Source organism: Amphiprion ocellaris, chromosome 16 (assembly GCF_022539595.1).
Source record: "Amphiprion ocellaris isolate individual 3 ecotype Okinawa chromosome 16, ASM2253959v1, whole genome shotgun sequence".
Lineage (NCBI taxonomy): Eukaryota > Metazoa > Chordata > Actinopteri > Pomacentridae > Amphiprion > Amphiprion ocellaris.
In genome coordinates, this window is record NC_072781.1 from 13,532,697 (window position 1) to 13,549,928 (window position 17,232).

At 40.7% G+C, this 17,232-nt stretch overlaps 1 protein-coding gene across 10 annotated transcripts in view; it reads left to right on the forward strand.

The window, feature by feature from the left end:
* The window catches only part of adgrb3 (adhesion G protein-coupled receptor B3), a 109,561-nt gene that overhangs the window by 54,445 nt on the left and 37,884 nt on the right, over nt 1–17,232 (forward strand). For 6 of the 10 annotated variants that reach the window (XM_055018938.1, XM_055018940.1, XM_055018936.1 and 3 more), the window contains 8 exons: nt 683–847; nt 1,647–1,811; nt 3,615–3,779; nt 4,385–4,486; nt 10,246–10,352; nt 11,398–11,595; nt 13,500–13,568; nt 16,447–16,555. In XM_055018938.1, the coding sequence (XP_054874913.1) occupies nt 683–847; nt 1,647–1,811; nt 3,615–3,779; nt 4,385–4,486; nt 10,246–10,352; nt 11,398–11,595; nt 13,500–13,568; nt 16,447–16,555 (1,080 nt within the window). The remainder of the gene's footprint in view (nt 1–682; nt 848–1,646; nt 1,812–3,614; nt 3,780–4,384; nt 4,487–10,245; nt 10,353–11,397; nt 11,596–13,499; nt 13,569–16,446; nt 16,556–17,232) is intronic. The other 4 variants (XM_055018934.1, XM_055018937.1, XM_055018935.1 and 1 more) reach the window with 3 other exon arrangements.

The window sequence follows — 17,232 nt, forward strand, 5'->3', positions numbered from 1 at the left end:
GAAACATTTTAACATTAATTTACGCAGCTGTATGCAACTGATGAGAAAACACCATATGAACATCCTTTTTGATGAATTTCCTTTTGGTTTTAGGCTGTCTAGCCTGATATTTAGTCTGAATGGCCATTTCATTAGGGATCACTCAGCTAAATGTAAAATGTTGCCAGTTACTCAGAGGTCTGGAACAATGTTATGGGCTGTCTGGTTTGTGTACAGCCATGATTAGTATGTTAGTGTAATGACAGATTTCCAGCGCGATTGTCGCCCTACATTAGCCTGAAGGTCCACTGCTATTAGATTCCCAGTCAAGCAAGAAGACTTAACAAAGTGTAACATTGTGCAGAACTGCTGCTCCTCACCTGAACCTAAGGCTAGAGAATCGAGACTCTTATTGCTGTTATTCTATGTTGAAACTGCCATGGGAACGATTGACATTTTTATTGTATTCTTTATCTTTACTGCTGTATGAAGCATTGTTCATGGCCAGAGGAGACAGACAGCTCATGACTGAGACTTAGAGAAGCCCCCACAATTGTCTGTGTGCTCAGTGTTTCACTTGTTGCTAATTATTTTTGATTGATTTTATTCCATTTATGGCTCCGCGCAGTTTGTGAGGGGTCTGTTTGTGCTGTAACAGAGACAGAGACATTGATTAGGCCTGACGCCTTTTCTGTGCCCGCAGTACACGGTGTATGGGAGGAGTGGTCACCGTGGAGCCTGTGCTCATTCACATGTGGCCGAGGTCACCGCACTAGGACTAGGATGTGTGCTCCTCCCCAGCATGGAGGCAGGGCCTGTGATGGACCTGAGACCCAGACTAAGCTTTGCAACATAGCCCTATGCCCAGGTATCATCTGTCTGCTGTCTAAACCTATTAAAATCGTTTTGTCAACATTAACCCTGAACACGTGTAGATGAGAGGAGTGTAATGGTGAACATCCTAAATGAAGTCTCTTCAAAAAGATGAATTTCTCAGAATGGTAGCACTATATCTTATATATTAGCTATACAATTATCAATCAATGCAATACCGCAAAGGTAAGTAAAAAATAAGAAAGGGATGAACAAAGGCTTTGTAGTGCATTTTAAGTAATTGTGCTTCCACCATAATGTGGTTTAGGAAACCCTGTTGAGAGTGAGTACTGTAATACTGACATCAAAATCACTTACCCGCAATTGCCTGTGAATGGTAAGCAGATTAGTGATGATGAGTTTTTCCACACAGTAAATGTTAGCTTTGCTCTGGGTACAGACTCAGTGAAAAACCACTCAAATCCAGATGCTTTCCCTCTGCCCAGACAGAGAGGCAGCTAACAAATAGCTTCTGCAGTTGGTGCTTTTGACATTTAAACAATATAAATCCTAATATGAAAATACACTGCCAAATGAGTTTTTATGTCTTATTCTTCTTTTGCCCTTGGCTGTTTTGGAGAAATTCTAACCTATTGAAATAAACAAAGCCAGCTGCAGCGTAGTTTTCCAAAATCAACAAGTAGCCATGTCATATTTTGCTTTCCATTTAATATCTGTTTTATTGGCTTTCAATCTGAGAGAGAATAGTGATCTGAATATCTCCTCCCATTTCTGTCTGCCCTCTTTTTCCCTTCACTTGGGACATGTTTGTTGGGTTGTGGTTGGTGCCTCAGTGGACGGACAGTGGCAGGAGTGGAGCTCTTGGAGCGATTGCTCAGTGACCTGTGCCAATGGCACTCAGCAGAGGACCAGGCAGTGCTCAGCAGCCGCCCATGGGGGATCTGAGTGTCGCGGTCACTGGGCAGAAAGCAGAGAGTGCCATAATCCTGACTGCACAGGTAAAATCCTGAGCCTCTTAATTCTATATCCACTTTGATGTCTAAATTCAAAATCGTGATTTGAAACAGAGAAAAGAGAGACAAAAAGAAAAAAAACAGCCTGTCCCATTTTGCCATCATCATTTTTGCAATCACAAGTACCATGACCATTAGTACCAACATTTGATAGAATGTTGAGCTTGATTTTAGTGAGCTGTTAGTCTTTCTGTTCCGTATTGAAAAGCCCTACAGCAAGAATCTGTGTTGTAAGAATCAAGAATATTGTTTAAGACCATGCTCTATCAATTGGATTTCAAAAATCCAGTTAGATATACTGTATGCCTTTCACATAACTCAGGGTTAGCTGCTGAAACTGTCTGTCAACGTCATGGATGTATTAGAGGCTCAAAGATGTCAGCTTAGTGGTCTCGATCGGGCTTTGAATTGTCTGATCATGTGAAGGGTCTGAGCACTCTCATAATCTCCTGATGCAATTTTCACTGCAGCAGCGTAAAACAGCTAGGTTTTTATTGTGCGTTTCACTGGTATGTGTGTGGCACATGTTTTTCCTCTCTGTTTTTGAGAGTCAGCCCAAACATTGTGTAACCACTCAGCCAACCTTACGGTCCGTTGGTCCCTTAAAATAGTGACGGATACTTTTAAATGCGTACTTTTAATTTCTGCTCATGATAATGAAGTAGATGCTGTTGTTTGTCTCACAACGAGAGGATACATTAGACAATTTATTCATTTAATGAGGCCCTACTTATTTAGCAATTCTTATTTGTTTCCAAGGTGAGAGATCAAACATTAGTAAAACAGCACAGTCTAAACCATCATTTAACAAGTCAGCACAATGACTTCTAGAAGTGTTGCCTTGGCAAAGAGTTCAAGGCAAAACCAGGATGTTTTTCAGAATTAGTCAGATATATATTTGAGTATTTGAATGCACCAAAAAGCAACAGATATTAAAAATAATGTAACAGAAGTGCCTAATAACTACAATGAAGGCCTGCACATGATTCTGAATCTATGTCATGATTTTCAAAATTGAAAGAATTTCTGGAGGACTGCTGGAACAATGAGCTCTTTGAAACACATGAGCATGCATCTGTCTGAGGAATCAGCGACCATGGTGCGAGCAGAGGCATCAGTATCTACTGGGATTTGATCAATGTCTCATGGATAGTTTTAGCCAACAGGTCATGATAGTTTCTGTTTTTCTTTTGAAGCAATTCTGACAGAGGTTAGTTGTAGGACATAGAATATGCCCATATATGTGAGGGAGGGGGGTAAGTGGAGGTTAAAACCAGAGTGGAGTGTGTTTCATGCTCACAAGGTGTTGTACCTTTCTGTTCAGACAAGGGCATGTGATTTACTACACCGCTGAAGGGGAGCATCTGTTTTTTTGTCTAATGCACGGTTTAACAGTGTTCATTACAAGGACATAAAACATGCTGCCGGTTTTCGGAAACTTCAGCATAAATGTGTTTTAATGTTGGCAGAGTGATACGAATAATCACCACTCTCAGAGCAGCTTCTTTAGCCATCAAATACACACTCCTGATTATTCAAAGAAACTTTGTTCATGTTGGGGATATTGCCATCAAACTGCATCTACAAACTAAATGCAATGACATCAAAGGAAATAAATGTGATCATATCTCATATTTTAGATATCACACACTGATTAGGAGCTTGAATGACATAAGATTAAACAACTGGATATAGTGATGTATCATTTTGGCATGTATTGTGTTATCTTTTGGCAAATGTTATTCCTCTGAGAGTATCTGTGTCTAACTGAGGATGATTCCGTTTTAGCTAACGGCCAGTGGAATCCTTGGGGTCCGTGGAGCGGCTGCTCTAAGTCCTGTGATGGCGGATGGCAGAGACGAGCCCGGGTGTGTCAGGGAGCAGCGCAGACTGGGCAGCAGTGTGATGGAAACGGAGAAGAAGTCCGAAAGTGCAGCGACCAGCGCTGTCCAGGTGAGACTTGAGGATAATCACACCTTAAGCCTTAGCGGGCACTGAGAAGCTGAATGAAAGTGGGGGAGAGATAATGATCTCTGCAGAGTGAATGACTTATCTCGTTACTAGAAGATCAGTTAAAACAGAATGTGGAGAGGAGATGCAGATAAGGGGAAGGCGGGTGCCTGAGTATGAATATGGTCCAGCAAATTAAGAAGTTGAAATACTGGTGGTGGATATTCTGAGAAATGTTGGTATCTTTAAAGCTTATTGTGTGATTCATTAAAAAACAAAATCTCTTTATGAAGTGGAATCTTAAACATAAGGTCACTTAATACTTCTCTCTTCTAAAGTAAAGAAAGCAGCATTCCACAAAAACACATTAAAACCTTCTCCTGCTATTATTATCATGTAGCACCTACACTCACAAAAGCTGTGACTTCAGAACAAGCTTCAATTTATTGCAATCCTTAAATGACATACTCACTGACACTATACAGCTTTGATCTCCTATATTTCCATACCTCCTTCTATGTAATATGGAGAAACTGTTGCATCATGTTGGAAATGCAAAAAAGCTCTTTGCATTGATGTAGCAACGCTTGTATGATTTTGCTCCTCAGCACCATATGAGATTTGTCCCGAGGACTATGCAGTGTCAATGGTGTGGAGACGGACCCCTTCAGGAGAACTCGCCTTTAATAGATGCCCACCTAACGCCACAGGTAAGGACGAGAGCAGAATATTTTTAATTCTTTTTCTATTATCACTGATTAATTCTCAATAGATGAAGCTCTGTAGATGAATTTGGACATGCCCTTCTAATTTAAATTAATTAAATCAAAGGGGGAAAAAGTGAGCCGTCTAATTTAAATTAGTAGTGGTCCAATAAATAATATGATGTGGATTTTACCTTTTTCTAGACAATGCATGATTGATTGATTGACCTAAATTTAGCTTACATTCAAGGAAAGGTCATTTGAATCACACTGCAGTTGTCTCATTCTACACTGCAGTGGCAGAATTAACCTGCAATTTTACACTAGTGTCACGGTATGAGTGTTTGAATGATACTGCCATTCTGCTATTTGAGGAATTATGCCAGATTTCTGCCACTGCAGTAACCTGTCCTTAAATATACAAGTTATACAACAAGCATTTTGCTTTGTAGGCTGCCTGAGTGATCTTTGCATAGTGTATAAAATCAGCAAAACATCATAATGATAAAACTATATTTTGGGGCAGAATTGTGTTTTCTCATCTGTGAAGAAAGCACATATCCGTTCATTCCATTTCCACAAGCACTGATGTAATTTATGGCTGCACCCTTCCGTACACAGCTTGTGCACTTGGATGTGAAAAATGGTAACTGTGATTCGGAGAGCATTGTTAAAGAAAAGCACACCGAGGTCTGTTTTTAGACATTAGGCAGAAGCTTTAATATGTGCACGGAGAGAGGAGCATGAAAACAGAGGATGCAGGTCCTGTAACAGGGCACGATGAGCAGTCTGCTCCCGAAAAGAAAAGAAAGGAGTGAGAAAGCAGGGAGAGGATAAAAAGGACTGCAACCTTTGATGAATCTGCTGTGATACAGGTTACTTTTGTTCCTGTTGAAGGTCAGTTTGCAAACAGACAGACAACAGGACAAAGACGGGCGGCTGGATGCTAAAGTTCCATGTTGGTTCTCCACAGTGAGACGTTGTAAAATGTAAAACAGTCCGGTGGTCTGGAATGACATTTCTTCCACAACCATAAAATGGATAACTGACAAACTAGATGTAGTAGCAAACACACTGTCATTCACAGATGGCCTACCTGCGGCAAAGTTACGCAGAGTAAGATTTACTAGCATGACATTAGCTTTCTGGCTTGACATTAGTTTTATGGCTAATAACAGTTTGGAACTACAAAGCTGTTTCCAGCTTGCAGGGCTTGTGTGTCTGTGTGTCTGTGTCATTCCCTTGTGTGATGTTGTGTGATCTAACAGCTTTACTGATCAAGACTTTCATTGACATCAATGAGCCTGGTTCAGGTCAGTTAGACAGGGCGAGACACTTGGCTCTTTACTCTTCTTTACTGAGCATTTTTGAGTTTCTGTGAACCTTGGACTCAAAATATTAATTCATCCCTCATGTCTTTTCTTATATGCAGCTGAATTTTGACACTGTTCCAGAGATGTGCACACTATTTCTACTATATGTATACTAGATTTTCATAGTGTGACATATTATAGTAAAATCAGAGCTGAATTCTTTGTGATTGTTAGTGTTTATGGACTCTGGACACCTGCATAGTGCAGTTCGCCTGAAATGATAACAAAATGGTGTTACTTTTACTCAACCAGAGAACAAAGTAATGCCCAAACAGTGTCATGATTAAAGGGTAAAATAACAGCTAGCAGACATATTTCATCTTTAAGCACAGTGCATCCCCCATTGTCAAAGCTGGCACTGACCACTGGAAAAAGACCAACATAGACAATAGTTCAGGTCAGGTCAAGTTTATTTGTAAAGCCATTAATCACAGTTCCACTGTCAGTGGGTTTCACAAAGCCCCCATTATAAAACCATAAATGAAAACAACACTTCCCAGCCTTTGCCCTGTAATTAGATCAAGGTCAGGCTCTCATTGAGAAAAATGCAAAAAAGCAACACCTCACGGTTAGTCCTCCTCCTCCTTCGAGGACAGTCTGAGAGCAGGATAAACACAGATGAAATATTGATCAACAAAGGCGACGTAACAGAATGTGCAACATGAATGTGACGTGACTGCATGGGCGAGTCATCCAAATGTGTCAGAGGGTTTCAGCACCTACTCAACCGTGGTCACTGTCGTCATCAAGGTCACCTCAGGGACAGCACTCCGAGGCGTCAGCTTCGCCTTGGTCAACATGGATGTCAACCGCCACCGGGGGCGAGAAGGGAGGAAAAGTCGAAAGGATGCACACAGACACAGAATTGCACACACTGTGTCAGACAAAGATTCAGAAAGTGGTGAAAAGTACCATTACAGCCAGTAAGATTAAATTTACAGTGACATTCCTCCTTGTACTTATTCTTTGGAATACTGCACAACATTATATAAAAGCCTATGTTAGTAGTCAAATGTAGTAATTAGGTTTTCCAATGTAGTGTCCTTAAGGGATAGCATTTGAAAAAAAAAACATTGTTAATAATTGCAGAAGTATCTGTTGAGTAAACTGTAGTCAACATCCTGTTGCCTGAGCTTCCACACATGCTCACACTAGATAGGCAAGCATCCAGGACATCAACCAGAACTGTGACATGACGTACACGACACTGAATGTGATTGTCTGATATCATGTTGATAGATGAGGGAAGCTAAAGTTGCACTATTGTTTTACTTTGGCTATAAGCTATCTAGACTATATTTGGCTCTCCGTCACTGCCACAGTGCTAAAACAAAGTGTGGAGATAGAAGATAGGTGGGAATTTGTGTTAGAAACTGGGGAGAAAGCATAAACACAGTCCCAAGATTGTATTGGAAGATTCATTTGGAGTCCTTAATATAGAAATCAGTCCACAGGCTGTTAGCGGAAACTGAGAAAGTCAGGCGAGGTCTCACTATTTTAGTTACATTACAATCTGTCCCCACATAAGCAACTAATTAACACATGTAAGTCACTTCACATTCTTACACATAGTACCTTTGAATAGCTTTTCTTTTCTTAATGCGTCTCAACCAGTGACAGACAAAGATGGAGGCATTTAAAAACAGCCTTGAGGAAATTTTTTCAAATCTGGCACCAACGTTTACTTAAACTTGAAGATGAACTGATTTTGTGGTTCAAGATCACTGTGACCAAACTGTGGCAATAACTCAAGAATTCATGCTCTAATTGTGGCAAAATTTCACATTTATGTCTAATAGAATAAAATCATGATGTGGTATTTTATATCCAATGTCATGTCTGCACAGATACGGATGTAAGCTGCAATTCTGACAAGCAGAGACAACCGCGAGGCACTAATTCTAGTTTGACTTTAAAATTTTACGTGCAGCTTTTGCAAACTTATGAACAACTGAAGTTGCTTGTTAATTTGCACAGGAGATTTTACTTCGAAAAGTTACTGCGCTTTTATTAATGCCCCCGCGAAATGAGAGCCCCCAAATCTCAATTATCAATTAAAGTTCAAGCTGAAAAAGCAATTAAAGCACCAAATACACAGGTTATTAAACAAACGCTTCACAGGTTAATGCAGAGAAAATGATCCTGCCGTCTCTAGCAAAAATAAATTACTCATCATCCTTGAGAATGGAGGTGGTCATTTTATTTTTGTATATTCGGGCTTTTCATGTTTCTGGTAGCTGCAGATTTTTAGGTTTTATTTCTTTATAAATAAAGGAAAGGATTTTCTCGCTTTATCACCACTGGATGATGTTCAAGTCCATAAAAATCCTTCTCAGAGGATGTTTTTAGACACGTCTTACCTCAGACTCGTCAGTCCATAAACACTGTTTAAACCTTCTGTCTAGGGCAGGATTGTTTGACTAAAAATCTCCTTTACAGGCTGCCGAGTAGAGAACGCTGTAAAACCAGACAGCGACAGGTCAATGCCTCAGTGGAAAGCAGCCTTGGTTTTGATCAAGCACATCTCCACTGACCTATATTTCATACTCAGCCTACTCTACATACATCACTGATGATGTGGGGACAGATGACAGATTGGTCTAGAATCACAGTGAAGGCCTCAGGTTTCTGTCTCTGACCCTGTTTGATCCCACCATCAACACGGATCAAAGCCATCGGAGATCAAATTCTAAATAACTGTCAAGCAGGATTTATTTATTGAAAATATAAATAACAATCAACACAGTGAAATTATGAAAATTGACTTGTCTAAGAGAAAATCTATAAAATCGATAAGTTGTTTATTCCTCACCTCACTCACTGCAAAAATCCATATCCCCTGAGCACCTAAGATGTAGACATGTTTGATATTACAAAATTATAACACGTGTAGTGTTAGGTTTTATTTTGTACAGTTAATTAACCACAATCAGGATCTTTTATCCTAAAACAGGTGAGTGTTTTCATCTGTAAAACTGTGTGACTTTTAGTACTACTGAATTCACATTAAAGATGCAACATAATACAATGTAAAATTTATAAAAATAGGCTAAAAAACAAGCATGATTTCAATGAAATATATAATTTTCACTCCAGATTTAAACTTGCCTTTTAAATCAATACAGTGACAAGATTCACATCTGTTATTGGAGCAACGTTCATGCCTATGAATTTAAAACAGTTCTTAAATGTGGCCCTCTTCTTACTGTTTTGTGTCTTTTTGTCAATTCCTGCTTGCAGCCTTTCTCGGTTCACAGTGACCTTTAGGAATGTCAGTGCAAAAACACTGAAACAAATATCTAATTTCTAGGTATCAAGTCACCAAAAAATACATTTTCTACCACCTTTTTTCAGCAAAGGGCCCTAAAAGATGATGGAAAAAAATAGCTGAAAGTATTCCGGCATCCTTACCAGTACAGATATGGATTGTGAAAGTAAATTAAACCGGCCAGGTGAAGCCAGTTTTGTGGGAGACAGCTGCTCAGCATAGTGTAAAGGAGTGGGCCTCTCCTGCTGCCCTCTGGGTTGTCTCATGGTGCTGCATGGCTGCTCCCAGCGTATAGCGATGCTCTGTGTGCGCTCATGGCTTCAGTGAATATCGCCGAGTGGTAGCTGTGGAAAAGGTGGGTGTCGGGGGTGTGGTTTTGATCTCTCTCTGTCTGTGTGTGTTAGTGTGTGAAAGACAGAGGGCGAGAAGAGAGAGAGAACACGAGATAGAGAGGGGGCTTATGTGAAGCACGGATGCCGGGGGAAATGTTTTGTGCTGTGGGAGTTTTCCTCAGGATGTCGAGCACCTGTGTTGGAGCGGCGGGGTGATGTGTGAAGTGCACTCCACCGGGTCGACAGCTGGGAAGGTGTGATGTTGGACCCATATGTAGGATGTGCATGGCGATGTGGGTGGATATTAGGATGTTCTGCTATTTCAGGATCACTGACAGCTATCACAGCCTAGCTGCGGCATGTTTGGATAAGCAACTGTAAGTAGTATTAACACGGCACACAGTGCATGTATTAAAAGCCCTGGGGCCGTGTCGCTTGTCACTATATTAAACTTGCACAAACCTTCCTCCTCTTTCTATAATGCGCCTCAACTCCAATGCAAACTTTAATGGGGGACATAAGATTTTGATGGTGAGTGAAGAAACGGACAAAAGGGAAAAAGAGAAGACTGTCATGAAAACAATTAATTTTTTTCTCTCTCTTCTTTTTTGTCTTCTTCCTCCTCCAACTCCCTCCACTTCCATCTGCCTTTCTTTTCCCTCTCTTTTGGTCTTAATCCCCCCCAACCCCCCATCTCCTTGTACGCTCTCTGCGCCTGCTCATCTTCCCCTCTCATCCCTCCCTCGCTGATTCTCCTCTCCAAATCTGTCGCCGTCTCCTTCCCCTCCACAGGCACCACTAGTCGACGCTGCTCTTTGGATCACCGTGGTATGGCCTTCTGGGAGCAGCCTAGCTATGCTCGATGCATAACAAATGAATTCAGATACTTGCAGCAATCAGTAGGTGCAAAGTCAGCTCCCTCTCACAGCCTCTGTTTCCAATGCATCATAAATTACCTCCCCAGTGTTTCCCCCACCCCCTCATTCGCATCACACTGTAGCCAAAGATTAACCACTTTCAATAGTGGAGCAAATTAAAATACAGATTTTGGCATTTTTCTCCTTTTTAATGAATGATTATTGTCAAATCCTTAAACGGTTTGATATAGAGTTTCTGGCATGTTCTCATCTGTATTTATCTTAGTTCTTACACTTGAACTCTGAAAAACAAACAAATGCTGTAATTAAGAATCATGTTGTAGTTCTGCAGCATTCAAAGAAGTTGCTTGTGCTTGTTTTAGATATTATCTGCTGCAATACATTATAATACACTGTGTTTAATTTAAATCTAAAGCATTTCACCATAATGAAACCAGGTAACTCAGGGAAACAGTTTTCTCTTTAATAGAATCAGTTCCTCCGGAGCAGGAGAACCTTATGTGAACCCTCTCATCTTTTTTTGCATTGCTTGTCTGATGAGACATTTTAATCACACGAAAAACTGTTTTTCAGTGAAGTCTCGGTACATTTTATTGAGCTACTTTAAATAAATTTCTGCTTTAGTATGTTTGCCTTCAGCCTGGAAATGCGGTAGCGCTTCCACTAGAATAGGTAATTTTGGTAACTCTCCGTCACTGTTAAAAATAAAATAATTCAGAAGAGCTGAGATAGCACATATAGCGCTGCACCTGTGAACGTGTATTTATGGACATAAACCCTGTGCAATGATGTGAAATGTCATTTCACTGTGCAATTTCTGCCTAAATGTGTGTCTTCTGCTCCAGTTAACTCTTTTATTCGTATTGGCTCATTTCAAAACATCCGCGAGGCAGAATACATTCCGGCCTGGCTTAGATATAAGTGTCACATAACGGGCCTCAGAGAGTAGAGTCTTTCTTCCTGATTTTTTGCACTCCATTTACTCCAAATGTGTAGCTTAACGTGTATCTTGCAAACCAGCACCAGAGGACACCGATGCCCCAAGTTCTGTCTTCTCCTGTTTTTGGAGGTTCAGGGGCACCTTGCAAAGGGCCAGAGGATGCTGGCGGGGGATGGGATGTCCCAAGTCACAAAAAATCTCCTAGATCTCACCCAGAGGAGGAACTTCTACGCTGGTGATCTGCTGTCTTCAGTGGAGATCCTTCGCAACGTGACGGAGACCTTCAAGAGGGCCAGCTATGAGCCGTCGTCAGATGATGTGCAAGTAAGGGGATGCTGGGTTTATTTTAACACCTAAACATGGATCTAACTGCATTGTTTTGTCAAATGCATCACTTTTGACAGAACAATTAATTGGATAACAGTGATGCTTGATACATTTTAGCATGAGCTTTGTAATATATGTCTGAAAAAGCACAATGGCTGACAAGCACACCTCATAGCTCTATTGTATCAGGACATCTCCTACACATCCTAAGCTGTTTCATCTTATCATGTTGGGTTTGACTGCAGCCTTGATCCTCTTTATGTCAATAGGATGATGGAGATTATAGCTAAAGCTCCACCTCCGTCAGCAATAAGACAATTTATGTCATCTTCAAAACACCCTTCTCAAGCCTCTTTGTGATCTCTGTGCTGTCCTGTACATGTGTGACAATTTGTATACATTGTGTTTATAGTGTTTCTGTGTGTTTGTATATCCCTTGACACATGCTTAGCTCATGCAGTTTTTATAGAGGGAGTAAATGGGAAGGAGATAATCGATATTCATTTTGTCACGCTGACAGTAAAGCAAGTTTTAATATTTTATGGGTGTTAATGATAAATGTTATTGTCCAGCTTCTATCCTTGATTTGTTACCACATCAGGCTTGTTTTGTTGTGACTCTTCTACATACGACTGTAAGTAATAGCACCAGGAAATTAGCAAAGTGTGAGCCATCTTCTGTATAGTAGAAAAAAATCTGTTCCAAGAATGTATAAGTTCCGTTAGTGAAGTCCCAAAACACACAGTATGGTATCTACTGACTAATAAGCTTTTTCAGTATATTAAATATGGAAATATACTAGGATTATTGAGATTTTTCCAGGATTTAAGGAGAGAGTTCATCAACTAGAAAGAAAGGCCAAAACAAATCCTACATAGCAAAACTAGTGACATTAGACACACGTCACTGTTAGAGCTTTAGCATTTTTTGTGACTGGATTTAATTGGCATGCAGCTTCTCTAATTAAATCTCAGAAATGGCCAAGGTATTTAATTATACACTTCCAAAGCGCAGTGATATTTAGACTATAAAATGTCAGAGATGCTGCTTTTCTGGATTTTTCTGCTGGTTTCATGCACATTTATCAACATTTTCCACTGGGTATAAGGTGTATGGTTCATCTAATATTCTGCAGAAATAAAACCCAAATGTGCTGGCCATGGATGGGAAGCCTAGGCCCCCATTCAGCCATTTTCCTACCATAGAAAATCTGAGATGAGGAAAGCATCCTGTCTCTGGTTATTAGGAGAGCTCTATAGTGTGTGTGGGCAGACAGGAGAGCAGTCAGCCAGCCCAACCCCTCCGTGTGTCTCTGCGCTAATGCAGTGTTAAAGTGGGCACATTACCACCAGAGGGAGCATAAGCATTCAAGTAGAAAACAAGATAGCCTGTGTCAAGAGAGAGAGCCACTCCCTCAGGCACATTGTAGACCAGACGAAATAACAAGGCTAAAGATCAGACAGGGGTCCTATTACTACTGCAGGCATGCACCCCAAGCAGCCCCTGCTCTCCACTGCTGAAGAAGACAATCCACACAGCTACTCAAACATTCCCTTTCATCTTTTTTTTCCTGATTGCAGCTTGTGCTTATCTCCAGTAGCATTAAGTGTTTGCTGCAAGCTGCAGAAGGTTCAAGGTATATTTATGTCGGAGCCGAACCAGAAAGTTCAGCTTTTCTAGTATCATTTATCTTCATGGCTTGAACAGCAAATTTCCTGGTCCTATTTAGCCCTGCAGGGACCATCATTATTCCCTGCAATCAGAAATGTCAGCATAATATCCATCAGTCCTCTCTGAGTGCATGGTATTTATGTCATGATTTCAGAAAAGCGTTTTGCTGCAGTACCTATAATACTTGTGTGTGGGTGTGTTACGTATTTTCCCTTTCATCATCTCCACAGAACTTCTTTCAGATCATCAGCAACCTCTTGGAGGAGGAAAATAAGGAGAAATGGGAAGACGCACAAAAGGTAAGCGTGTGGCAGTGCTCTTAGTAAATAATTCAGACTGCTGCATGGATGTTGTGTGCCTCAGAATTCAGCACAAAGCTTGTTTGTAGTTGCACAATTGAAGTAGCAGAGATAAAGAAGAGTCAGGGTGGTTCCAGGGTAATTTACAGCTACATATACACGTATGATTGTGAGGTCATTTAGCAGGTGTGACATCTGGCCTCATTTAGAAAACTAGTTCCTCAGAGCTCCACTTGGTGGCAGCAGCACTGCCATAGAAGCTGTCCAACTATTAACACTGCAGGATTCATTCCTCCCGCACACACATTGTTTCATCCATATCTGGGCAACCAGTGCGATTTGATCATCACTTAAGTTGAATTTTGCCATACAAACAAACACGTTTGGCATTTTATTGCTTGTACTATCACAACTGTGACTCCAATTCCATGTCTGCCTTTTTTTTTTTTAGACATTGTAAGGTTGTTCTATCATATGAAAAAAAGCAATATGAGGAAACAACAAAAACAACTTCAGTACCCTCTACAAATACAGAGACAACAAACTGCAGCACTGCAGTAACGTACTGTATATCAAACATTTGGGCACAGAACAGTGCTCTTACTCTATATTGTGTTTTTCCATGAGGATTGGCTTCTGGCTACGTCCTCTGTTGGGCACATCTCTCAGCTTGAGAGGTGGTAACTCTGGGTTTCAAAAGTGCCACCGGTGTCTGAGACAACCTGAACCCTGAAATCCCACACATCCAGACTCTGACAGAGATGCCATCTGTGACGACTACAAGACTGCAAAGGGCACCAGCTCTGTTGTCACCTTCACTGGTAAATTGACTTAAATTAGGTGTCACCTGGACTGACACACAACAGAGGTGGTGCCTTTAAATAAGTCAGATCTCTCTTTTGCCTCCTTTTCTCTACACTCGACTTCAGCTAAGATGGTAGGGGAACACAGGCAGTTTAAACATTGCTAGAAGTGCCAGTCCTGGCTGTCTGTATAGGCAGTAATTAGGTGTTTGCTTTCTGCAGATTTAGTTTGTCAAGCCCCAAAGGTATGTTGCTGGTGCGAGAAGCACACAAACGAGCAGTTTTTGTCAGTAAGAATAAGTCAGAGACAGGGATGGACAGATCAGAGGAAATATAGCAAAAGTTGTCTGTGTGATTAAACAGACACAAGAGATATGTGACATGGTTAATTATTTCTGTAGATATTAACGTGCATGTCTAAGGAGAGCTGCTTCAGTTTCCTCGCTTTCCCAAGTGGACATTGCTTAAGCGGTGCCGTCTGATTTCACCAGACGACGCTTGGACTTCACAGTTAAACATTTTTTCTCACTTGCTGGCTTTACTTGCATTAATGAGTGTTCTGAGCTTGTTTTCCACAGCACCCACACACTGCATGCTGTGGACATTTAAAACACTCACATGAAACACCTCACTATGAGGTTTTTACTGGCTGTAGAGTTGGCTTTGTGCACAGATCACTATATATTCACCCCCTGTCACTGTTACCATGGCAAGGAAAGGAAGAGCTCTGTCTACAGAACCTCCACTGCAGCCATTTCCCTGCGCTGCCTTCACATCTCATGGTTGCCATGGAAACCAACAGAATGAGCATGACTGCACTCTGCGTCAGACATGCCGGAAGGGGCGACGTGATGTGCTTTTCTCCCCCACTATGGCTTTCACTCTGCTGTGTCAGAGGCTCTCAACTTCAGCATCACTGATCCGCTTGCCTGGCTTAGCGGCGGCACATGTACAGGCATGTGCAAACACACAGAACACAAGGCGTTGCAGTCGGGGGAAATACCTGCCCCAGGTGTTTGTTGAATACCAACTCGGAGTGAGGTGTTAATTGCTAAATGCCACTCAAAGGCCTTTCTACTTATCTGACATCAACCCACATATGTTGAAGCCCTGCGTGACAAGACGCAATTGTCAAACCAGAATTGAAATTGTATTCTGTGGAGCTGATATTTTGTCGCAGATATGACACTGCACTGCCAGTATTCAAGATAGCCCCGTCAAAGCCTCTCAGTAGAACTGAGCCATCACCACGAGACTGGCAGCCAGGACAGTGGTCCAATCTTTTGAAGGTCAATCATTGGATTAATGTTTCTTTGATTTATTGACTCATGGGAAAGAGCTGACTGGACTGAGTGTTACTGGGTGAGCCATGGAACTATCCGTGGTCCTGAATTCTTGCCTCTACGTTCTCTCACTTAGTGCTGATGTCCATGAAATGGCACATGAACCGAGGCGATCACCCTTGACTTGGCAGGGCCTTTGAGAGGGGAAGCCAACCAGCAACTATGCTGGCAAAGCCGGTGGTTACAGCTCCGATGCTGATGTCACATGGAAGGGTCACGTAGGGCTGCAGCTAATGACTATTTTTATATTCACTTGCTGTGTAGATTATTTTCTTCATTAAGCAAGTAATCAATTGGTATTAAAAACATTAAAAAAATAATGAATAAGGCTGTTTATAATTTTAAGCGTTTCATATTTGATTAATTGTTTCAGCTGTAGAAGTTTCAACTGCATGAAAATTACATAAAACTGTACAAAAGTATGCAAATAAATGGTGAAATTTGTTGCAAAACTAAAGAATAATTTGAATGAATTTAAATATCAATAAATATGTGACCCTGTTTTATATATATTCCCCATTTTTCTTCTCTTCCATTCAAATTTTATTCAGCTATGCTGATTTTTAATGTTTTATTCAGTTCAGCTTCTGTATTTAACTATGCAATATGCTTTGCTCACTCTTTTTATTTCATACACTTCTGTCTTTCTAGTAATACCTACTTTTAAAATTGTGAAATCATTTGAGCAGTGCTGAAATTGAAAGTGTCCTCTTGCCTTTTTATCTTGTCCAGATCTACCCCGGAGCGGTGGAGCTCATGCAGGTCATAGAGGAATTCATCCACATTGTTGGACTGGGCATGAAGGATTTCCACAATGCCTATCTGATGACGGGGAACTTGGGTAAGAATCAGCCCACTTTTCTTTCCAGCCCTGCAGCCACTGAGCTCGTTTTACCATTTATTTCTGCTTGACATGGACACATAATCCCTGTGCTTTGCTGAGTCCTTGTGTCAATTTCCCCACCATCATTAATTTAGGATGAATGGCGTGTGGTAAGGGTGGGGGAGTAAAATTACTGCAAATCAATAATGTTAATTAAAACTGATCTTGTGGTCTTAATGTGGTAAATTCCTATAAAAACACTTAACAACCAATCCAATATCAAGAGCATGCGGTGTAAGAAACCCGCCAGAGTAATGCTCTTAACTAGAAAAAATATACACATCACTTCTAAATAGTGACGATGGATACTAATAATATTGACCATTAAGCTAAATGCACTCCATGGGTACATTTTAAAATACTAGGAATTATATAATTTATAATATATAAGCAGTGCAGTAAAAGATTTGGTATGCTTTTTTCCTTTGTTATTATTCACTTCGTATTGCTTTCTGACCACTAAGTTGTTAATTAATTATAGGCATTCTCTATACATAATTTCAAAGATTCCTTCAATAATCACATAAAATATTTATGGTATATTTGAAGGTGAAATAATTATGTCTGATATTGCACCATACTGCAGTTCTTTGAGAAAGGCCTGATTAGCAGAGTGTACCCTAAAGCATGTTTTG